General features: G+C 44.2%; 1 protein-coding gene across 1 annotated transcript in view; it reads right to left on the bottom strand.

The window, feature by feature from the left end:
- Window positions 1–23,106, bottom strand: part of CLMP (CXADR like cell adhesion molecule) — a 69,093-nt gene extending 45,987 nt beyond the window's left edge. The window contains exon 1 of the mRNA XM_074936794.1: window positions 22,931–23,106. Within this exon, the coding sequence (XP_074792895.1) occupies window positions 22,931–23,084 (154 nt within the window). The 5' untranslated portion in view covers window positions 23,085–23,106. The remainder of the gene's footprint in view (window positions 1–22,930) is intronic.
- Window positions 23,107–24,416: the final 1,310 nt, after the last annotated feature.

Genomic DNA, 24,416 nt, shown 5'->3' with positions numbered 1-24,416 from the left:
GTGTATGTTTCTTGCAAAATTTGCAGAAGAGCGAAGTAAACAGCTTTGCAACTCCTGGAGAATTCAGTTTTTTTCCTATTAAATAACGAAGCAATACTCGAGCTCCATCAACGGAACACATTATGTGCCTAGTTACTAGGTTGATGGGTGTAGTATAAATTAGAATGATAGGCAAGAACTGCAATAATCTTTAACCTTTAATAATCAATAATCTAAATAATCTTTGGAAAGGACATTAAACAGTAGCAACGAATACTTTGCATTTATACAGTACTTTTCATCTGAGGGCCTCGAAGTGTTTTACAAAGTTGAGTAAATTATTCCCATTTGACAGATGGAGAAATTGAGGCATAGAAAGAGCGAATGACTTGCCCAAGGTCACATCATCACAAAAGGAGCTAAGAGTAGACCCCTTGGTTCCTGACGCACACTCCACCTCTTGTTCTAATAGCTAGACACTTCTGCCTTCTCTAATATATTATAATGATAATATCGAGCTGTTTACATCCATGGAGCTACCAGTGCTTTAGAAAGGAGGTCAGTATCATTCTCCCTGTTTTACAGCATGGGAAACTGAGGTAGAGAGAAAGTGACTTGCCCAGGGTCATCCAGCAAACCAGTGGCAAAGCCAGGACTCAAATACAAGTCTCCTAAATCCCAGGGCAGTGCCCTATCCTCTAAGCCACACTGCCTGCCCCCATGCAGCCTAGAGAGACAAGGTGGGTGAAGAGTAGCGTAATAACTTTTATTGGACAAACTTCTCTTGGTGGAAGAGACAAGCTTTCGAGCTACACAGAGCTGTTCTTTAGAGCTGGGAAAGGTAGCCAGAGTGTCACTACCACAACTAAATAGAAGGTGGGACAGACTGTAAAGCATAAGGAATTAACACGTGTTGCAAGAAGCCACTTACAATGAAGTGGGCAGTTAACACCTCTGGACGTGTATTGTGACTGCAAACAGCATGGAGTTCTGAGACCTGCACTATTTCTCAAATGCCTCAATTTCTAATGCATACCTATAAACTTTGCTTGCATAATATATTTTACTTGCTTTGTGGATTTATAATGCACACAGAGAGGAACATGAACCATGGCAGCTATTTATAATGAATGCAGAAGTAACATTTATCTGCTGCATGGATCCTTCCTGTGTGCACAACATGAATTACCAATAGTGTGTGTTTACAAGGAATGTATAATAATTACCTGCTCAATTACAGTGGTTATAACACATGGCTGGTCAGTAAGCATGGCCTGTTTCAGGACCACATGAGCCTCCTGCAGCAGAGGACTCATGAATGGGTTTGTTTTTAGTTTCTAATTATAATAGTGAAGGTAGTTTAGACAGGGGGAGAAATTAAGGCCCAGTCCGGAGAGGTGCTGTCTTCATTTGGAGCTGAGATCTCTTAGCTTTTGCCCTCAGGATCAGGCCCTAATGTTAGGCATCTCAGCTCAGGGTATTTTCTCTTTTCCTTTATGTTATCAGTCTGCTTGCCACATCCTTGCTGAAAGGGATCCCTCACTTTAAGCCCCCTCTTGGTCGGTTAGGATGGCCTCTTTTGGTTGAGGATTATAGGCACTGACAGTGCTGACACAGAAGAATAAAACCCAGAATGATTTAAAGCAATGAGGAGGGCTCATCCCTCAAGATCAGGAATGTGCAGCTAATAGATTCCTTTCCTCTTATGGCACTGATCAGTTCTGGGCCTACCCTCGCAGGGGCTTCCAGCAAGTGGGAGTCATTCATGCTCCAATTGACTGTTTCATTTATTGAGTCTGGACTTTTAAATTATTTGTCTAAAAACTTGTTATAGCCATAAATAATAGCAGCAATTAGACCTTATGTAGCGTGTCTCCTCCCTGGAGCTCAAAATGCTTTGCAAAGGAGATTCAGGATCATCACGAACTTTTTACAAATGGGGCTGTGGCACGGGCGGTGAAGTGTCTTGACTAAGGTCAGCGAGAATACAGCTGGGAATGCAACCCAAGCCTCCTGCCCCCCAGTCCAGGGCACTACCCATTGGGCTATTCTGCTTTCCTGAGGGAGGGGCTATATTAAATGCAGTGTGGCCTAGAGGGTGAAGCAGCAGACAAGACTGCAGGAAACCTGGGCTCAATTCCTGCTACTGGCATGTGGGGTGACCTAGGGCAAATCACGTCTCGCCCCGTGCCTCAGTTTCCCCATTTGTAAAATAGACATAATGATCGTGACCTCCATCGTAAAGCACTTTGGGTATGTCTACACTGCAATAAAAACATCTGCAGCTGACCTGTGTCAGTTGGGCTACAGAGCTATAAAATTGCAGTGTTGATGTCTGGGCTTGGACTGGAGCCTGGGCTTTGGGCCCCTCCCTCCTCATAGGGTCCCCGAGCCTGGATGGTGACAGTGCAGTTCTCTAGCCCTGCTGCAGGTGTTTTATTGCAGCGTAGACATCCCCTTTGAGATCTAAAGCTTTCTATAAAAGCTAGGCATTATTACTAATGCAATATAAATATTGCATCATAATAATCAACATTTTCAGCTTTTCTCAGAAGCAAACTGGAAGCCAGCGGAGAACGTGGAACACTCTTCTGAAGAGGTGAGTCACTGCATATTGTACTAGTTCGGCGCTTTTCAAGTAGAGCGCATTGTTGGGAGGTTGCAAAAGCACAGATCATTGCGAAGAGGTTCACATGAAAGGGGAACAAGCAGAGCCCCAGGGCCAGTGGCAGATGAAATGAGTCTGTGCATGCCACCAAAATCTCCGAAGATCCAAGGGGCCCTGGTTTTCAGAAGTGCTCAGCACCAGCCACTCCAGTTGAAGTCAATAGGAGCTGCTGGCACTCAGCATCTCTGAAAAAGTCAGGCCCAAGAGTAATGGATCCAGCGTGACTGCAGAATGTAAACCATACGGGCAAAACACTCATGTACAGCTCCAAGAGAAGTTACAGTTGCAGGCCTGTACCATTCTTGGAGATGTTAACCCCAGTTGCTTAGCGTCACTTCCAGTTGAGGTCAGTTGTTCTCAGTGTTCCAGTGCTTTTGATTCATGTATGCGATTGTTTGGACTATAAATGTCTGTCTAAGATTGTGAGCCCCTTGTGGCACACAAGGACATGGTCTGTTATCTGTTCAGCTTGTGCTCAGCAAGCAATATATAAAATAAATCTGTACAATAAACCAATAGAATTAACCACTTTCCACCTTATCCTGGCTGAGCCTAAGCAAGTTAGATTCCACGTCCCCATCTCTCTCAGATACTGGGGAAGAAACGATGCTTATGATTTAATTCATGTTTACATTACAGTAGCACCAAAGGGTGGCCAGAAGTGACCTGGAAGTCATGCCTTTCAGAGAACACAGACAGGAACATACCTGTGTCACATGCAATGATAATACAAACCCTCCATTCAGGGAACTGGACTGGAGTGGGGCATAATTTTCTGTCTACACCTCATGCCCAAACTCTCCACTCAGGAACTGATCTGGGGTGGGCTCAGTTCCATATCTGTGGAACCCCTGAAAGGCCGTATTTGCCATTTTATAAAGATCCCTGACAGTGGTTCTTCCTCTCTGCCAGATCATCAGTTAAACCAAAAGATGTCTGTACACCAGCAACTAGCAAGGGAGACTGATGGCAAGCTCTTTTACAACAGCCAAACTCCATTCTCAGCAAAAGAAGTACATTAATTCCTTATGTTCCCAAAAGCTGGATGTTAATACTCCAGAGGCTCAACACACCAGGTGCTTTCAGTTGGGGAGAGATTTTCCATCCCACTGACATGATAGTGCTTGAGTCCAGAGAGGCAAGCATGTGCAGGGAATATTCTGGACTCAACCAGGGGGCCTAACACGGCCAAAACCACAAGAGGAGACATGCATGCTGAGTGAAAAGAGCCTCGGCATGCCCAAAGCATGTCTCATCACAATGAAGGAAGCCAGCAGCTATTGAATAGGCCTCTGCTGTCCATGTAAACCAAGTTTTACGGTACATATGGCTGGAGAATAGGAAGCGACTGAGAGGACTGATTGGGCTGGGTCGGGGAGGGAGTGGGCATGCAAAGGTTTTGTAAGGCATAAAGTGTTTGGCTGAAAAGATGATGGTGGTTATTAATTATTATTATTATTTATTTGTCATGTGGCAGCACCTAGGAGCTCTAGTCAAGGACCAGGATCGCATTAGGTTCTGTACAGACACCAAACAAAAGAACGGTCCTTACCCCAAAGAGGCTACACTTGGCAAGTGGGGCCTCTTCATGGAAACAGGCTTTGAAGTAAGTGTAGCTTTTACAGTCTTGTGTTGGCTTCATCTATCAGTGTTCAGAGGGGGACCCATATAACCCCCCACCCAATGGGCCAGCCCTAGGCATTAGACATGGGCTCCTAGGAAGAGAGGAGCAGACAGTGTTCTGTTTTCTCCAGCGCTCAGTGTGGGGAAACCCAATGGGAATCTCACACTAGCTGAATGAGTTTTCTGGTCTCAGCTCTCCAGTCTTCCACTGAAGTCTCAAGCAATGCACGATACACAAGCAAGAGCAGGGATTCGTCACAGGGCCTTAAGCACAAACGACTAGAAGCAAAGTAACAGGAGTTAAGCATCTAACCTGCTTAGGAGCTTTTGAAAACCCCGCTAGGCATCTCTCTGCTCCTGCAGGCACCTAAATACCTTGGAACATCTGTTCCCAAGACCACAAGCCCCAACCTTTTTTTAAGCAGCGGCAGCAGGCTATCAGAGGGGGCACATCAGGCACCATGCCAGGAAGGCGATGAACCTCAACACTGTGCAGCCAAGGCAGGACTGGAGGCAGAAGCACCGTGATTCCCAGCCCTTTCGTAAGCACCCATTGTCATCTTCCACACAGGCAGCAGGTCACCTCTCTGTTCGGTCAGCAAAACCTGGTTAACTTCAGTGGAGTTGCAATAGCTCAACCGAAGGGAAAACATAGTCCAGTAGGAGCTTCTCTTTGTCAGGTCACTGCCATTGCACAGTGCTAAACAAGAGTGAATTCAAAGGATCCTCCTGGCTGGGAAACGCCGCGAGACTGTCTCTAAAAAATAAAAACCACCCCGCACTGGCATCCTCTGCTCCTAAGTGTCGATTTTAAAGCTTTCTTCTGGGTGTTCAGTACAACTCACTGTGATGACCCACTAGTTTCTGCTGCTCGCTTAAGATAGTCTTCACCGTATACCTTCCTAGGTCCTTTGTGATATGGTGTGTGTGTGGATTTTTATCATTGAACCTGTTTCCAGAGACAGAAATCAGACAGCATGGGTAGGCAAACCTGAGCTGGCTTGGATCAAGCTAGCTTGCTAAAAATAGCAGTGTAGTCATAGTGGCATGGGGTAGCCACCCGGGTACATACCAGGGGTCCCAGGTGGGATGGTTCTGGGGTGGTAGCCTGTGCTGACATCCTGCCAATGCTGCTGTTGCTAGTCAGCTAGCTCGATCACAACTCAACTTGTGTATGCTTATACCTGCTGCAATGCATGTCCTGAGGCACTGCAGCACAGCCATACCCTTCCAAAGGGTCCATCTCGGGGCAACTGTTCTGTGGTTGCTTCAGCTATGGAAAAGTCAAAAAGGGCTGGGAACAGTCCATTGCCTTTAGTTGCTCTAGGAAGGAGCTCTAATAGGGGAGACAGATGATATTGGCATCTTGAGTAATTTATTTAACAGGCCAGTTAAATAAATCCTTCCACATGCATGAATTATATCAGCTCCTCTCCCCAGTCATGTTTCCCTCCTAGTGGAGCCTTTAGAGAGAGAAGCTCTCCCCGCTTGGATATACAAGAGAGAAGAATATGAACCCAGCTGAAATTCGCTTGAATTCAATTTAAAAAGCTGTACTGTTCTTGCTGATCTGTGGGGTTGTGGCGATCAAAGCGAGCATGCATTTGAAGGAGAACATTTTCAAAAACGTGACTAGCTTTTGGGGTCAGGGGAACTCAATTTTCAGGGCCCCAACTTAAGACATGTTAAAGGGCCTGATTTTCCAAAAGCACTGAGCACCAGCCTTCTGGAAATCAAGTTGTGTACCCGGAATCACTAGCTGCTTCTGAAAATCTTGGCCAATTGTGAAGTTCACCTTATTATATGAGGCTTGGCAGCAGAAATTCAGCAGAGTGCCACGCTCCCGCAATCCCTCTGCTTTAGCAAAACCACCCCTGCAAACAAAGGCAGGAAGGGGAAAAGCTTAAACAGCTCAATCTGATTAGTTTATCATCAAAAAGAAGACTGAGAGGTAACTTGATTAGGGTGTATAAGTACTCTCACAGGAAGAAAATTCCAGGTACTCAAGGGCTCTTCAGCCTAGTAGAGAAAGTGAGAACAAGAACCAACAGGCTGGAAGTGGAACCCAGACAAACTCAAATTAGAAATAAGGCACCTTTTTTTGTTTGTTTGTTTTTTTTAAACACAGTGAGAGTGATCAATCACTCCGACTAAACTACCAAATGGTGGATTTTCTGTGTCTTGATATCTTCAGATCAAGACTGGGTGTCTTTCTGGAAGATATGCTTTAATCTGAAACCAGTTATGGGGCTCAATATGGGGAAGCTGAGCGAAATTCTATGGCCTCGGATATACAGGACATCAGATCCAGTGATCGCTGCCAGCCTGAAAATCCATCTCCCTGCCTCCCTCAATGTCTTCGTGCTACTCTATGGAGGCCCGCTGAACTCTGGCTGCAAGCCAGTTTCGGAACTCCTATGACTTTACCCACGAAGTGCCAGGGGGCTCCGCAGAGACAGACACACACTCAAAGTGGGTTACAATTAGATTTCTTGAGGTGGCTTTATCTGCTGAGAGCTAGTGGTGTAAAAGAGCCCTTGGTAGGGTCTGGAACTTGTCAGAAATTGGGAGCTTTGGCAAAAAAGTACACTTAAAAATTAGTTTAGCATTAGGGATATCTTTTTTGTTCCAGCCAGAACAAACCTCTTTCTTTGAAGTTAATGGGAGCTGAGTGTCCTTGGCACCTTCAAAAATCAGAACATTGGCCTATAGCCTTAAGGCTTTACAGGTTTTCCTATAAGGCCCTTACAGCCTTGTCTGTCTGTCTTTCCAGTCATTTACAACAGTGACTATAGCAATGTGGCCACTGACTGTCAATCAAGCACTCCCTTGTGTCCAACAGTGCCTCAGCAGTACTTTGCCTCTGTTCCCTCCCCTCTTGAGGGCCCTTTTAAGAACTCACTCCGTTCAACAAAAGTTCAGACAGTCCCCTCTTGGGTTCCAATTTACTGAGTGCTCCTGTGCATAGAGACCATCGAGGCCCCAAGCCCAATTCAGTGACTCTGGTTTAATTAACTAATTAATTAATTAATTAATGATCCTCCGATTCAATTCATGGCTCATCCTGTAATCAGGTCTGGATTAACGCCAGGGTCTCCAGCCCCTGTGTAAGCCACCCTGTTACAATGACCATCAGCAGGGTATCTGAACATGTCCTTGTCCTGTTAAAACCATCATATGTGGGCTCCGTACATCTTAGTTCCCATTTTGTCTGTCAAGGTGATGAGAGATGAGTACTCACAAGGCTAGGCTTGAAGACCTTGTCCTGTTCCTAACTTATAAGCGCACAATGCATGCAGCCCCCATACCCTGTACTTGATATTAATGATTATTATTCCAGTATTGTTATTATTATTTGTGTTACTGTAGCACCGAGAAGCAGCGATGAGCTGCCAGAAGCTGAAGAACCGGTTCCTTCAGTCGCTCCAGGTCTTCGGCGGCACGTCCTTCAGTCGCTCTGGGTCTTCAGCGGCACTGAAGGGCCCGCCACCAAAGTGCCGTCGAAGACCCGGAGCAACTGAAGGACCCGCTGCCGAAGTGCCGCCGAAGGACCGCAGGGCCGCCAGGTGAGTAGAGCTCAGGCGGGACGGACAGGACGGCGGCCCATGGGCTGGAGTTTGCCGAACGCCTTTAACAACCGGTTCTAAACCGGCTGCAAAATTTAACAACCGGTTTGCGTGAACCAGTGCGAACCGGCTCCAGCTCACCACTGCCTAGAAGCCCAGTCATGGAGCAGGATCCCATTGTTCTAGGCATTGTACAAACATAGAACAAAAAGACAGCCCCTATCTGAAAGAGCTTGCAGTCTAAATAATATTTCCATGTATTTCCATCTGGTGCCACAATCCACCAGTTTCTTCTGTTTAGATTTTGCTTGCTGCTCTTCCCCCCCCCCCCCCCCGCCTTATCACTCAAAAAATGGGGAGGGGGGAAATCCAACAGTGATTCTGGGAAGAACTTGAAGTCACTAGAGAAAAAAAGAGAAGCCTCCACTCCCTTTAGATGGCTTTGCTTACTAATGGGTGCGCATTCACAGCAATCCCGCAATGGAAGCAACATGCCCAGGGCGTTACTAAATAGGAAAAAAATAAGTAATTAGAGGAAGTACTACTGTGCATTACAGGATCATTAGTTCCAAAGCAAGTGACCTCAGAGTCCTCAACCTTTCTCGCACGAGGTCATTGTGAATCTGAAATAACTAACAGCTGCAATATTATCACTTCTTCTATGGCTTTCCGTTCATTTACTTTGACACAATAATACCCTGCATTTCTGCAGCACCTTTTCTATGGTGATCTCAAAGCATTTTTAAAACCATGATTTAAGCTGCACCAGATAAATGCATATTAGTCTCATTTCACCGGTGAGAAGTTGAGGCATACAGAGGCTGAAGCCCACATTTGTAATAGTGTCCACTAGCTGAGACAGCTAGGGCCTGATCTAAAGCCCACTGAAGTCAGTGGAAGTCTCTCCATGGAGTTCAGTGGGCTTTGGATCAGCCTCTTGAGCTTCATTTTCAGAGGTGCTGACCCTAGACGACTCACGATAGCCACCTGAAAATAGAGGCACTCAAAATTAGTGGGCATTTTTAAAAATTGAGGCCTAAATAACTTGTCACACAGTAAGTAGCAGAACCAGAAACAGAATCCAGACATCCCAACTCCCAGCCTACTGCTTTAACCATCAGAAAATCCACCCACTTCCCTAAAATTCCACTTTGGGAAAGAAATATGGAAAATAGCGGGCTGCACCGAATGCAGAATTATGTGAAATTGCTCACCACATTGTCTTGGGAAAATCCACATTGTGTTTCCAAACAAGAGTTTTGAACAACCAAAGTAGGGATGGGTTTTGCACAAGGCTCAGTCCATACTGGAACAGGACTGGTCAGTTCCGTATAGATGTCCAGCCAGAATGTATGTGTTCAGTAAAGCTGTTAATTCTTCATATGAAATGCTGAAAGTCATAGGCTATTAATGCTGGGCTCTCAGGAGAGCAGCACCTCAAAACACCACCAGTGATGTGCACCTGTAATGAAAGCTAGGCTTGTTCCAGCAGGCACAGAAGCTGAGAAAGCCGAGAAGAAAAAAAAAAGCAAAGACTTCAGTGCTGATGTCTGGCTAGATTTTGAAGGCCTTGGACCAATAATAATGCCAAAGCCACTGATCTGAAAGTGAATTTCTGAACTTTGATGACAAAAATATCTATGCACTCCACTGCTTGTGCTTAATGTGCCAAATAATATCATCTTACATTTATATATAGCACCTTCCATTCCAGGGTACTTTACAGAAGAATAGATTTGATCAGATAGACACAGATACTGAAATCACTTCACCTTCCTCTGGGGTGGAAAACAATGGCTGCTTCACAGCGCACAGCAGTCTAGGACCAAAACCAAAGTGAGGCATGCCACATTCATCTGTGGCAGGAATTTAGGTTAGTAGCAAGTAATAAGCAGAAGTGGAATTTGGCCAAGGCACTGGTGCTATTACTAACATTCTAAAACAAAAAGGAACTTTTTACCAGCTCTAGTGGCAGGTCTCATCTTGCCACAGAGCTGGTCCAAACTCCTAGGCAGTAGGAATACAGCCTGCTTCACTGTTGATCCCCAACCTCGGAGACACAGTTCTGCTGGGAATTGGCCTGTGGTACTCTAAAGTCACAATTAATTAACATGTCCGTCAAGTCAGGAAAGTGAAAACAGTTTTATGTTATGCAAAGATCTAATGCACCGAAGCTGAAGACAGGGTTTATAATTTGGACCTTGATTCTGCTCTCACTTGAACTGGTGTATATCAGGAATAGCGGTGGAATCACAGGAGGGAAGTGGAGAATCTGGCCCTTTAAATCCAGAAATGCCTAAACGCATGACTGGCCCAATGCTGCATTGTCATCATCCGACATTACAGGTCAGAAAATGATGAGACGGTTGCATTACCAGGCTGAAGTAAAACATCCTTCTCATTTTCCCCTGGGCAGGCCCCGATTAGTGGTGGCTCCTTCCACTCTGACCACATGGTTCTTGGCCACTGAACCTGTTACTTGTGCTATCCACAATTTAATGAGTTGAACTGGGACACATTTGGGGTGCATCGTTGCCTGACACTGCCACTGGGGAGAGCAGCAGCTGCCTTCTGTTTCAAGGCTGCAAGGCGCAAGCCCTGGGGAATTATAATCACTAACACATGCATCAGTCATTCTTCTTTCTTTCTCTAGCTGTCCGTTATTGGGGAGGCTTATTAAATGATACAATGGCAAGTATCTCCTGAATTACAATTGGGCCAAATTCTCTGTTGGCATATCTCCATTAAGGTCAATGGCGTTTCCCCAGCAGAGACATTGGTCTCCTGTTCCCAGCACTCTCTTTCTAAACAATAATAGTTTTGCATTTCTGCAGCCCCTTTCATATAAGGTCTTTAAAGCACTTCAACATCCATTAAGCTTTGTGCAGCCTCTCTGAAGTGCATTCTATCCCACTTTTACATCTGGGGAAACTGAGGCACAGACAGGGAAAATGACTTGCCTCGTGTTACCAAACATATCAGTGCTAGAGTCAGGAACAGAACCCTTGATTCCTAGTGTTCTTCTGTTATTCAAAGATGCTATGGCTTTGACTCCAATTGCAATGGATTTACTCTGATGTAACTGAACTCAGAATCCGGCCTGGTACTTCCCTTTCTGCAGTGGTCTGATAAATGGTCCTTTGTTCAGAAAGCCTGATGTTGGAGAATCTGGCTCTGTTTCCCTCTTGTCCCTGGAATTGTGATTGGAAATAATTGGAAGTGTCACTGGAAGTAATCAGAAGTGACAGTCCCTGGGCTATGAGGCTTTTGCTTGAAGTCTAATGATTCCCCCCCGCAAAACAAAACCTAAATTTAAACAATGAAGTCACAAAGTGATTTGCCTTCAAGGTTGAAAACCCTGTGATTTTTTTTTCTGAAATGGAAAAAAAAAAAAAGCCTGACTCTGTGTTTTAGTTTGATATGCCAAGCTCTATCTGGTATATGGAAGATCCCTCCTGCCTTCCGTGGTTTCCTAGTGCTGTGCATTCCTGTGCCAATAGATAGAGTTCATTTCTATACTAAACATTTCCATAGCTGCTGAAATTTTATGAAGGCTCATAGATATATATCTATGAGCCTTGATAAAATTTTATACACACACACACACACACACACACACACATAGAGAGAGAGAGAGAGACTCTCTCTCTCTCTCTCTCTCTCTCTCTCTCTGTGTATCTCCTCGACAGGCTGAGCTGTGAGATCCAGCCAACACATATCTCATAAATATTCTGAATACAGGAAAACCACCTCCTGCTGATGCTTTTACTAAAGAGCAAATGGGGAAGGGAACCGAGTGGTTCTTATCATGATGATGATTTATATTATGTAGCGCCTGAAGGACCCAACCAAGATTGGGGCCCCATTGAACAGCATGTTGTACAGACACATTGTAAAAAAGAGAGTCCTGGCCCCAAAGAAGGTTCAGCCTTAATAGTCAAGAAAAGAGTACAGTGCACAAGCAGATGAGGAACTGAGACACTGTGTGAGTTGGCCGACGTCTGTAGGAGAGCTGGGAACTGAACCCATATCTCCTGGTGTGCATTTTTTTTTTTAAAGAAGGGCATCAGTCTTCCTCCCTTATTACAGATTGACCCCAAGAAGAAAGGTCTTACAGTGGGTAAAGCATCAGCTTCAGGTCCCCTATAGACTTCCTATAGTCCACTAGCGTGTCTATCAATCTATGCAGGGGAACACCCTCCCAGCTGCTACAGAAACAAACCCACATGTGTAATTCCCAGCTCCGGTGGACATACTTGTGCTAGCTGTCATCAAGCTAACATGCTAAGATAGTATTGTCGCTGTAATGGCACAGGCTAGCAGCTCCCAGTATATGCCCTCAGGGTTCAGGTATGTTTGTAGTTGAGGTAGCAAGTACAGTACTGCAGTTATACTCCTATTTTTAGCACACCAGTTCAGCAAGAGTATGTCCACATATGGGAATCACAGCCCTGGCTCATAGTGTAGCCACAATCTCTCTGTGCCTCAGTTCCCCATCTATAAAATGGGAATAATAGCACTCCCCTACCTCCCGGGGGGTTGTGAGGGTAAATACAGGCAGACTGTGAGGTGCTCAGAGATGACAGCAAAGGGAGCATTATAAGTACTCTACGTGGAATGTTTAGACAGTCCCTGCCCAAATGTGGAACAAAACAATAAAGGGAACACAGATATGGAGCCGCAAATTAATTTTCTTGGGGGCATTTTCTTAATAAAACTATACTGTGTCATTCATGTAGTCAGAACAGTATCGAGTGGCAATGTGTCCATGTTATAAACCCCACCATCATTTTTTATACTAATTGTTGAGTAATTTTAGCAGGAAGCAAGGGCCAAATCAGACTTCTCCTGTTCCCCTTTGAAGTCATCCCTCCAGTAAGAGTTAATTCACATCAGTATGAAAAGCTTTTCTGCCTATTGTAATGATTCCCATGCATTTATTCGTTGGCCTTTACTAATTCAGCTATGTGCAGCTGGGTATGTTTCAGGAAGTATTAGAACAGGACACAGCAGTGGTTGAAGCAGAAGATTGGGAGTCAGGACTCTTGGGTTCTACATTCTCAGCTGTTCCACTCAGTCACTGTGTGGTCTTGGGCAATGGTTTGTGCCACACCTTAGTCCTCTCTAAAATAGGGCTAATAACACTTCTTCACCCCACAGAGAATTGTGAGGCAACACTAATTAGCTTGTACACTTGTAAAAGTCCTCTTAGTTCCTTATTATGAAAGATCTATAGGAGTGGAAAGTAGCAGTAGTTTGGCACTGCAGTTAGAATAAAACCCATCCTCTCCTCCTCATTATTCTCTTTTAACTGGGCACACCTTTCAGTTTCAGGAGCGCAGCCTCCTTCTACAGATGCAGCTTGCCTGCCCATAGAATTTGCAGTGACCTTTTTCCACAGACAAACTGCAGGCTCAGATCTGAGTTCCTGCCTCTCTCCCTAGTCAATTGCGAGGACAAATCGGCTGCAACCACACACACTCTGATTTGTGCCCCAGATTCATTTTGTAGGCACAAAAAAAGGGGGATAATCTACATATGAGAAAAAGGAAGCCAGGCTGGAAATGCACCCATTAATGTGCAATGATCTTTGCAGGAGAAGGATTCTGGCATACACAAGCGAAGCCCTTGCCCTTGCCCTTTAAGACAGGTGATGAGCTAGAAGAACATTTGCCTTCCAGAAACAACCCAGCCCTTTCCTGGAAAGGAGGAAGGTGCAGATGAGGCTTTCAGAAGAGAACTTGTTTGATACCCTGTCCAGTCATCATATTTACCATCTGCAATATACTTTCTAAACATTAATCCATCTGTAAGGGAGAACCAACCTCATTTTACATATTGGAAAACTGAAGCACAGTGAGGCTAAGTGCTTACAAAAAACTTGAGAAGGGTTAGGCTGCTAGCATTCTGAGACCACTTCCTGTCATGCTGACCAATACTGTCTCATTGTTTACTTGTCTTCCCCCCGCCTGTCTGTCTCAATCCATCCGTTGTTTCTTGTTTTATACATAAATTGTACGCTGTTCCTGTTTGTAAGCAGGAACCATTTTTTGTTCAGTGTTTGTACAGAACCTAGCACAATGGGATCCTGGTCCATGACTGAGGCTCTCAGGTGTTACAATAATACAAATAATAAGTGGCTTTCCCAGGAAGAGTCAGCATCCAAACCAGCATTAAAACTCCTGTCTTAGAGTCTTGTGCTCTTACCACTAGAGCGCCGCTCGGTCACAGCTACCATTCCAGCCAGTACTGTTAGGGAGGGTAGGTATAAAAGGGAGGAGATGATAGCCAGGGTAAATGAGAGAAATAATACACTGTGCTCTCCTTTTCTCTGCTCATTCCCGTTCCCATTGCTGGCAAGAAGCCCTTAGGGGACACTTTTAATCTATACCTTTGCCATTATTCATGCTTCACGATGTTACCTTTCCTGATCCCCCTCCCTTTGAGTCTTCCGAGTATCTATTCATAACCGTGTGCGGGGAGGGTCCCAGAGCTCTAGCCCCGTAAGCCTGACCGAGCATGAACAACTAAACCACAGTTTTGCGGCCCAAGTCAGCTGGCACAGGCCAGCCGCGGGTGTCTAATTGCCGTGCAGACATACCCCTAGTGACCTGACTTCACCCAAGCCTCTTTGCTGAGACACTTTTGGAAACTAACAATTTTCTAAAAACGGACGAAGAACCCGTCTGAAAAAGAGCCATTCATCTTTGAGATAGGACAGGCCCCAAGTTTACACTGCAGCCGGAATGCCTCTGCTTTGTAACACACGTGCCAGCACACTCAAAACACACAGGGAGTCGCACACATAATACACACGCAGTCACATGTGCATAAGTTCACACACACACACTCCATCAGTCATTCCTGCTTGCATGCAGAGGATATAGCAATGGCCACCATCTTGGCTGACACACTGTGGATTGAATCACAGACCTCCAGAACTAAGAGCATTAACGGCTGCAGCTTGAAGTACAACGCCCCTGCCAGTGCTGTAACAGACACTTTTCCTCTAGGGATCAAGCACAGAGGCAGAACCTGAGCATGAGCGTGCACACGCACACACACCCCCCCATCTTGCAAGAAATACATTGGGGCCAATCCTGCAGCCCTTACTCATGCATAATTCCAGTTAACTTTTAACATCCTGTCCCTCCCACACACACTGAGAGCTTTATCAGGGTGCTTGTTTACATTCTTTCCCCAGGCAATTCCGGAAGATTCAAACATCCCCAAATTCCCAGCCTATCTGTCCTCCTTATAAAACCCCTGTATTTGCCATGAGGGAAGCAGAGGTATTTGTTGCAATCATGAGGATAAACAGAAAGAGCTCTCCTTCCTTAGGAGCCAGTTGTGCAAGAATGAACATTTCTGGGAAGTTGTGCTGCATTTTCACAAGGCTTCTTTCTAAACAGTGCCAACACCCCATAAACAGATGACAGATTACACAAAGGAGACATGAAAGCAAGGGCCTGTGTGGGGGTGATGGAAAAATCCCAGTTGTTTTTCCATGGACAATTTAGAAAAGTTTTCTTTTCTTTTCCTGTGATTTTTTACCTCTAGTAAAAATCCTTTGGCATTCCAGTTTGTCCTCCTTTTCCAGTGGCAACATGGGGAGGGGGGGAAAAAAAAGGGGGTGAAAGACAATTTTTTAAAATATTTCTTTTTGTTGAAAATTTGAAAAATTTCATATGAAACAAAAATTTTCACTTAGAATACAAAGGCCATTTTCTGTAAAAATATATATAAATGGAGACTTTTGGACCAGTTCTACTCTATTTCAGACCAGTTATAAAAGGTCCTGTGGTGCCTTTCACAAGGAGTGTTAACACTGATGTCTAACCAGATTTCAACTCATTTAATTACATCAGCCACTTTGAATTGCCCCCGCAGTTTCAAATGGATAGGTTGCTTTTCTTCACTTACTTTCCTAATCTTCACACGCACCACTGTGTACTGTTAAATAGCTTCCATGCCTCACCCTAGATGTAAATGCACATCATTGGTGGATGGAACAATTCTATGAGTTGGTATATGTTTTCTTGTTTCCTTTAGGTTCTTTCCCATGACATAAATGTATATTGTGGCTACTTCAGATTCATTCTTCTTATTATTGTGCTAGTGCTTAGCAGCCCCCGTCATGGGCCAGCATCCTATTGCACTAGGCATTGAACAAACAGAATAAAAAGATAGCCCCTGCCTCAAAGAGCTTACCATCTAAGTAGAAAACAAGAGACAACAGGTTTCAGAGTAGCAGCCGTGTTAGTCTGTATCCGTAAAAAGAAAAGGAGTACTTGTGGCACCTTAGAGACTAACAAATTTATGTGAGCATAAACTCAATGTAGCTCACGAAAGCTTATGCTCAAATAAATTTGTTAGTCTGTAAGGTGCCACAAGTACTCCTTTTCTTTTTCTGAAGAGACAACAGGTAGATAAAGACAGACAGATGGGGATGCACGAGGAAAGTGTGTCAACAGTGCTAATGCTTACCGATTATAACTTTTCAAAGGAACTCAATAAATGGAATATTCATAGCACCATGATGTTACCCAAAGATTTTCGTCAGTTAACTAATGAACTGGCAGATTAATAGCAAAACAAACAAAAAAAACTTTTTAATGAGCGTCCATCAGTCAGGTCTATTTAAGATCGCATGATTTTACATTTCTATAGCACCTTTCATCCAGAAGGATCCCAAAGCATTTTACAATACGTATACGGATATAAGATGCATAACTTCCCCACCACATAGTGCAGGAGTAGGCTGGGGTGAAACACATCAGCATAACAATCTGGGAGACAGAGAGAATATTTTATCCTGTTGAAACTTCTGGGGAAAATTGTTGGTAGGAAGACTGCAAGTACTCAGCTGGAATTTGACGGTAACAACACTATAGCCTTGTGAGAAGTTTTATGGAATCTTTAACAATAGATAATGACAACTCTAGTTTTATGTTCTCTCTGAAATATGGTGTCCTCAGGAACACAGCATGCCAGACCACCATGCTGGTTCAGTACTATCTCTGACACCACTTTCTCTAGCGCTAGGCTTTCCTTCACAGATCTTTCTCTTGCGCTAGGCTTTCCTTCGCAGATCTCCCGTCCAAATCCTGACCTAGCCTAGTTTATGAGATCTTCTCACTCACAGCCTGGTGTGGTATAGGGTCAGGCCTGTGCTGTTGGATATCGAACAAATCGTAATTTATCAAACATGCAAATATCACAGACTTTGATTCTAAAGAAAGAAAAATATGTCAGCAAATAAGATAAACTGAAGAGTTTATTTTTTAAGAAGAACTGATGACCCTGCCATGTAGCGCACATATATTGCAATGATGGGAGCATTAGCAATGTCTGAGATGAAGAGATTAAATAGATCTAAAGCACAGACCAAGACTATTCCCCATTCTGATTAAATTTAGTTTGGAGGTAATAAGCCAGATCCAGAGCTGGTGTATGCTAGCATAGTTTCGCTTAAATCATAGGGGCTATGCTAATTTACACCATCTGAGCATTTGGCACAGTATGAGAAAAGAAGATGACAGAGTCAGCTCAGAGTTTGGGAGTTACCCTTCCCTCTCTGTTAATTCATGTATAACTCTTCCCTGTGCCCATTAACACCAATAACTTCCCCCACTAGGAGCAGGATGTATAGCCTTTATGACAGACCCCTGATCTGCTTTAGTGTGATCAGGCATGCAGTTCCTAAATGCATCAGAAAAGCCTCCATTTTATGCCAGAAGATGCATCCTGGAACTCTGGTGAGTATATAGGAAACTGCACATCCTCTGTCAGACCTGATCACTCCATTCTGGGACAGCTGTGATCATGCCAACTGGCACTAGAGGGATTTTCACCATAACCTTTTTCCATACAGCGAGACTACAGGAGTCTTGGAGTTTGATTCACTGACCGTGGACCCTTGGGACAACACTGAAATACTTCCTTGATATCAGAGAGTCAGTGGACAGAGCTCAACACAGTGCTATGAAATCAGACCAGACGCCAGAAAAACACCTCTTTATTACACACAGTCAGGTTGTGTCATATGTTGCCTCTAGAGACTGAAGTGCGATCTAATATGTCCCAGCCCTGTGCTCCTGCCTGGAGTTCCAGAGTGTTAACTAGATCTTTTTCTTCCCAAAAACATTTCTAGGGGGTTTTGTCCATTTTTTTTTTCAAGTTTTCATCAAAAACTGATTTTAAATGGAAATATTTGGGGGATTGTTTGCAGAAAACAGACCAAACACCCATGTACATTTTAGGGGTTTTCAACAAAAACACACACAAAAATTAAGATTTTTTTTCACAAAACTCTTTATTTTTCATGGGAGGCCGGCTGGGGAGGAATTCTTGACCCGCTTTAGTTTTAACTTTTCTTTGTCAAGGATTCTCTGCATAACCTTGGTTGAGTTACTTACCCACTGGCTGCTTCCCTATCTGTAAAATGGGGATAACAATACTTACTGAGAGTGTTGTGGGGATTAATTAGCACTTGTAAAGAGCTTTGAAGATGCTAAGTGATAGTGAGTATTTGGAAGTCAGAGTCAAGATTATGATAAAGATGAATCACATTTCATGCTTTAGAGGGTGTTTATGGAGAATGTATAATGTAGTTATAATGTAGTGTAGTTACCCTGTAGTCCCTTCCATGTCTGCTTAATTCAGGCCAGGTCTTGGGGAGAACCTGTATGGCACCTCGAGGCAACACTAACTGTATCAGTTTATCAGGGAGCTAGAGAGAACCACAGGGTCTGTCCGTGTCCAGCAGCCAAATAAAGAGTCCCCTTAAAATTCATTACAACCTAATCCTGTCTCTCTCACCTCCAACGTCCCCCCCAAAAGATAGTACATACAGCAGTTGCTCTCAGGCTGTGACCCAAGCAGAGAGCAGACTGGTCACATGGCGCTGGCTCTTCTTTGCCTCCAGCTGGTCAGTCACATTAAAAGAAGCTATGAATACTTCCCCCAGATTAATTTTCCATGTAATAAATTGCTAAAGTTCTGACAGGGAGGTTATCTCCACTGTGCAGATCTATGAGGCAGTTTATCTACTGATTTGTAAGTACTCTTGCCATACAACAATGCAGCAGCACTTAGGACATTAGGGTGGGTTTCACATCTCTCTGAAGCATCATGTCTCAGCCACTGTAAGAGGCAGGATGCTAGACTAGGTGAATGATCTGATCTGGTCGGGCAAATCTTATACTCTTTTGGGTCTAGAACCCACCTATCTCTGAAGCTAGACACAGCCAGTGTGGTTGCCAACATATGTTATGTCTCTAGTATGGAGCACCTGGGAATATTTTCTAGCTTTGTGGTTCACGAAACCTTTCCCAAGATAAAGGGGCCAAATTTAGCTCTAGTGTAAGTTAAGGTAGTTGCAGCCACTTACACCAGGCCTGAATTTGACCCAAAATGTCTAAAAATTGCATGTGCTAATGCACATTTTTACAAGGAATTTCTTTTGAATGGGAATATTTTTCAATGGGATGACAGTTCTGGAACTGGTTGAAAAATGGAAGACAATTTTTGCAGAAAGCCATACCCCTTCCCCTCTTTTTCCACTGAAATTTCATTTTGGCAGAATTTTTCCATTCACCTCTAGTGAAATGTTGCCACCATGTTCCCTTCAGTTGGGTACATTGAAGGTCCTCATTCTGTTTTTATTCATACTATTGTAAATCCAAAGTAAGTCTTCTGAAGTCAACATAATTATACCAATGTGAAACTGGTATGATTTTTTTTCATGTGAAAAATTAACAAAAAAACCATTTTCGTCTTCCTCAAATTTTCTACAATTGGGTGAGAGGGGGTAGGGGGCTTCTCACTGAAAAAACCCAAAAATCTCAAAACTGAATTTTTTCACTTTTGGCACCAAAAAATTCAGTCATTTAAGCAAAATGTTTTGGTTTTATTGAAAATATTTGCTTAACTGGATGATTGTTTTCAGCTTTTAGTTGCCAAAAAGGTGAAAAAAAATTACAGTGTTCAGGTTTTTGAGAAAAGTCATCAAAAAATGGACATTTCCCACAGACATTTACATTTTGATCCAAAAGCCATTTTTGTTGACAACACAATTTGAAAGCAAACTTTCAACCAGCTCTAGTGTGATTAAGATTGGAATCCGATGCCTCCAGAGCTAGAAACACGTCACATTTTTGTCCCACTTCTCTTTTTGCTGTTCCCTCCACCCACTCTCTGATTCATGCCTTTCGCTCATGCTTTGCCCCATACTTGGAAAAGTCTTTTACTCTTCTCTTTTAAGAGCACAACCTCCCTTCTTTAAATCTCCCTTCTTCCAAGAGTCATTTGCTCCTGTTTCTCACCATTGACTCCCCTCCCATCTTTACCCGAACTGCTGGTTTATCTCCATTAGCCTGTTTTAGGGCAGGGACCATCCCTCATCCTGTCCGTAAGGCACAGCACGTCTTGGCAATGCCATAGACATGTTTAATAATAACGGGAAACCAAGCTGTGCTTCACTTCCCCTCAACTACACTCCTCCCAGCCCTTGCTTGTGTCTTTCAAATGCTATCCCAAGCTATTCCCTTTGCTTTAACAGTGAGAAGAGAAGTGGGCTGTTGGAGCTTCAAAAACATAGTTACAAGTGGATTGCTTTCGGCTAGCGAATGAGGTTCTCCAGCCTCCCTGTATCTCACCCCGATGTCTGGATCACAAGAAGAGGAGCCAGGGTCCTTTCTTATTTTTCTCTGAAGCATATTATTAGTGAATAAGGGGCTGGACTTACAGTTCCTGAAGACTGAATTCCTCTATTTATCTACAGAGCAGGTACAGTGGGGGCAGAAGAGACAAAGGACAAGAGGTGCAGGGCAATTTTGTGGCTGAGATGAGAGGACTAGGAGAACTGGGTTCTATTCCCACCTTTGCTATGATCATGGGGAAGTCTCTTAACTTACCCCTCTTCCAGAATGGGGGTAACAATACTTCCAAGATTCACAAAGGGATGGTAAGACTTAATTCATTCATGATTATTTAAACTATAAGCTCTTTAGGGCAGGGACCATCTTTCACTATAGGTAGAGCCCTTCAAATCTGTGGATATCCACACACTGACCATGTTTGCGGATTGGATGCAGATGCAAATGTTGTATCCGTGCAGGGCTCTAACTATAGATACATACAGCACCTAGCACAATGAGGCCTCTAGAAACTATTAGAATGCAAATAAGCATTAGTTATTTGGGACTCTTGGATAAGGGTTGCGACAGCAACGCAAAGTATAAATGTAGCTAAGGCTGAATTCTGTCTTCCTGTCCGTCCAACATGTGTAGCCACCTTAATAAGACTCAGTGGTTAAAGTGGGGGGAAATTACTGCCCCCCTTCCGCTCACTAGCTGGGGCAAGCAGTGCTCTGCACAATTCCCCCTCCTCCTCAGCTAGTGCACTGTCTTCCCCTGCTACTTGAATTAACTTTAACCACTGATAAAACTAGGCTAGGTAGTGCAAATATGGTAGTGGTTCTGTGGCAGACCCAGTACTGACCCTTTTAAGAGGAGCCTGGCTGTTAGCACATGGCCTTCCAAAGGCACTGGGGTAAAAACTATCAGAGTCTCTCGAACACCCTCAGCATGTGGATACAGAAGGGCTGAGGCTAATGTGCAGAAGGGACAAGCTCCTACTCGCACTTCTGCTGCAGACTTCGCAGCGTCTCTGAGCTGCCTCCAGCAGTCTCTGGCACTCCAGCCCACGTCCCCGCCGAGGAAACCTTACACTCGAGTGACGAAAACCTTTGTTCGCAATTAATGTACGTAACAACTGATGGAGCAGGGGAAAATGAATGGAACACATGAGTTGGGATTATTACTCAGCCAGCTCTACTGATGGTCCTGCGTCTCTTGGAGCCCTATCTAGAATGCTGACTAGTCTCTGTTTTTCAGACCTATGAGCCTCAGCAGACAAGACCTTCCATTCCAGCATTTTCATCTTCCCATCTCAAGCCATTGTGGTGGCTCTCTGACCTGCCCCTCAGAGTCTGTGGTACCCCCGTGCTCCCCAGAGAGGAGGAGACCTTGCCCTCACACCCAACCTCAGTCTGCTGGCGGGGATCCAGCCATCACAGCCCATGTCCGGCCCTGACACAAGATTTCTCGCTGAACTGTCTGCTTGTCAGTGCAATCTGGTGAGTGGAATGGAGGCAGAGGCTCACTCATTGCACTGTGGAGCCTCTGGAGACAGGGTCTGCTTCAGAGCCTGTCGCTCAGGCGAGGTCCCTCAAATACCACAGGGCTGCAAATCCCTTACTCCAGAGGTCGTCTTTTAATAAACATCCCTCCTTCCAGTCTCTCTGCCTTTCTTACCCATTTCTCCTCCATTCATTCTTTCACTCATCTTCCCTTCCTGTCCTCTGCCTCCCTCTTTCTTTTCACTCCTTCTCATACTTCCACTCCTCTCTCTCCCCAGTTTCTCTTTTACTCCTCATTCCTTTCCATCCTTCAGTCACCCCCCTTCTCTTCTCCCTTTCTCCATCCCATAGTGCTTTGTCTCACTTCCCCCCTTCTCTTCGTCGCCTTTCTCTACCTTCCTCTCCTCCTCCCTTTCCCCATCTCTCTCCCCCACCTCCCTTCCACTTGCACTTTAACGCATCTGTTTCTAATCTGAGCTGTCTGCAGCATCTACTGGAAACAATAAGCTCTTTTTATTTTTTTAACCTGAAATTAAAATTCCTGGATGAAACAAAATAAAGTTAAACAAATTTGACACCATCCCTCGAACAAAGACACTTTCTTCACCTTTGTTTTGTCAAGAAGAGTCAAACCCCTAAATAGTTCATGGCTTAGAACTGCTGCACCTTTTAAAAACAAAAATAACTCCACTATAATGACTGTGTTTGATTGAAACATACGAAAGCAAAATCAGGTTTAAAAATTCTCCCATTCCCAAACCTGGTAATAATTAAAACAAGAACAAAAAAAAACCCCTCCAACAACAAAATTAAGCCAGTTGTCTCTGAACTCAGACTTTGCTACAAGTTTTTTTCTTTGCAAGAGCTTCTCCTTTGCTAGTCCCTGTGGCATTTTCTGTTGCCCAGAGAAAGCAAATGTAAGTTTCATTTCCATAAAAAAGCCCCACTCACCTAAAAAGAGGATGGAAAGTGCAGACATTCCGTCTCCAGGAGAGAGAGAGAGACTTTTCCTCCCTTTTTCTTCCTTTCTCCCAGGAATGGTAGGCAGACCTGCACAGAATTCAAAGGAACGCCCCTGGAATGCACTGAATGTAATTGCATCCATGTGCCAGAAAAATAACCAACTTTGCTCTTTCTTGCCTTCTGTTATTCATCCCCTTTCCAGTTTCCATCCAGATTTAATAGCAGATTTTAGAGCTCTCTGCCTGCTAATTCAGGGCCTTGAGTTTCTGGAAGAGAAAAGATAGAGGCAGTGCAGCAGGGAGACACATCTATGGCTGTATGGAACAATTTTGCATGTCTGAAAAGAAAAGGAGAGAAGAGGAGAAAAAAAATACACTGTGCACAATGTTAACCACATGGCTGCCTCCCAGGACAGCCCCTCCCTACCATCAGCTGGGATTAGCATTGAAGGCCAATCATGTGGGTGAGACGTACTGCTGGCAATAATGCAGCTCTACCTTCTGAGGGGAAACAACCAGACTTCTCTGGTGTCAAAATAGTTACGTTTGGAGACAGTCAAGATTCAGCCTGGAACAATTAGGCACTTGTCGCTCAAGGGCCAGAGACAAAGACTCCCTTGGAAAAAATACACGCACTAGATAAATAGACAGACATTCACATACATACAAGTGTCATTGTCAGCAGAGAAGCTGCAGAATTCACATTTACATCCCCACTCAGGGGCATTCCCAGGGTGGTGGTGTGTTGTTTTTTTCCCCTTTGAAAGCACAGTATTAGTTTCCTAAGGAGAAAAAAAAAAAAACTAAGCAAAACAACTGAAGAAAAATTGATTGATTTTGTGAGTTCCCTCCTTGCTTGATTGCCACAGAGAGCAAACAGGAGGGGCTATTAGGGCCTGATCCTGCAGATAGAGCTGCAGGGGCTTGCATGGAGCTCCACTGATTTAAACAGGGCTCCGTATGGGGTGCAAGATGCTGCCCATGTGAACCTCTTTGCAGGAGCTGGCCATTAGCTGACAGGGAGAGTGACAAATAGAAGACAACCAGATATTGTAATGATGAAGGCCACAGAATGTATGTCCCTAGATCTTTATAAAGTCAGTCATCACTACGGCAGCTGAGCATCTAGACAAACAGATGTTTTTTCCCCCTCGTTCTGATACCTAGATTTAAATTACTGTCTCGGTGGGGTCACAGCACTGCCAGTTGAAGCCCTGCTGATGCTACCACCAGTTTTTCCATTCCTGTAGTAAAATTCCACCTCAGCAGCAGCTGGAAACAGCCAGTGAAGGAGAATTTCATACTAAATACCCCATCATTGTCCTCCACACCAGTATTCAGTCTCCACTGATCTGATTGAATGAGAACATATCCATAGGTTGAAATCAGTCAGTTAGTCCCTTCATACAATAATGCTTGGCTCTTGCATGCACATTACCTGTCCTACAGTGATCTCACTGCATGTCAGGTGTGCT

Source organism: Natator depressus, chromosome 22 (assembly GCF_965152275.1).
Source record: "Natator depressus isolate rNatDep1 chromosome 22, rNatDep2.hap1, whole genome shotgun sequence".
Lineage (NCBI taxonomy): Eukaryota > Metazoa > Chordata > Testudines > Cheloniidae > Natator > Natator depressus.
Note: the sequence above shows the minus strand (reverse complement) of the source record. Positions and strands in the feature narration are given on the sequence as shown.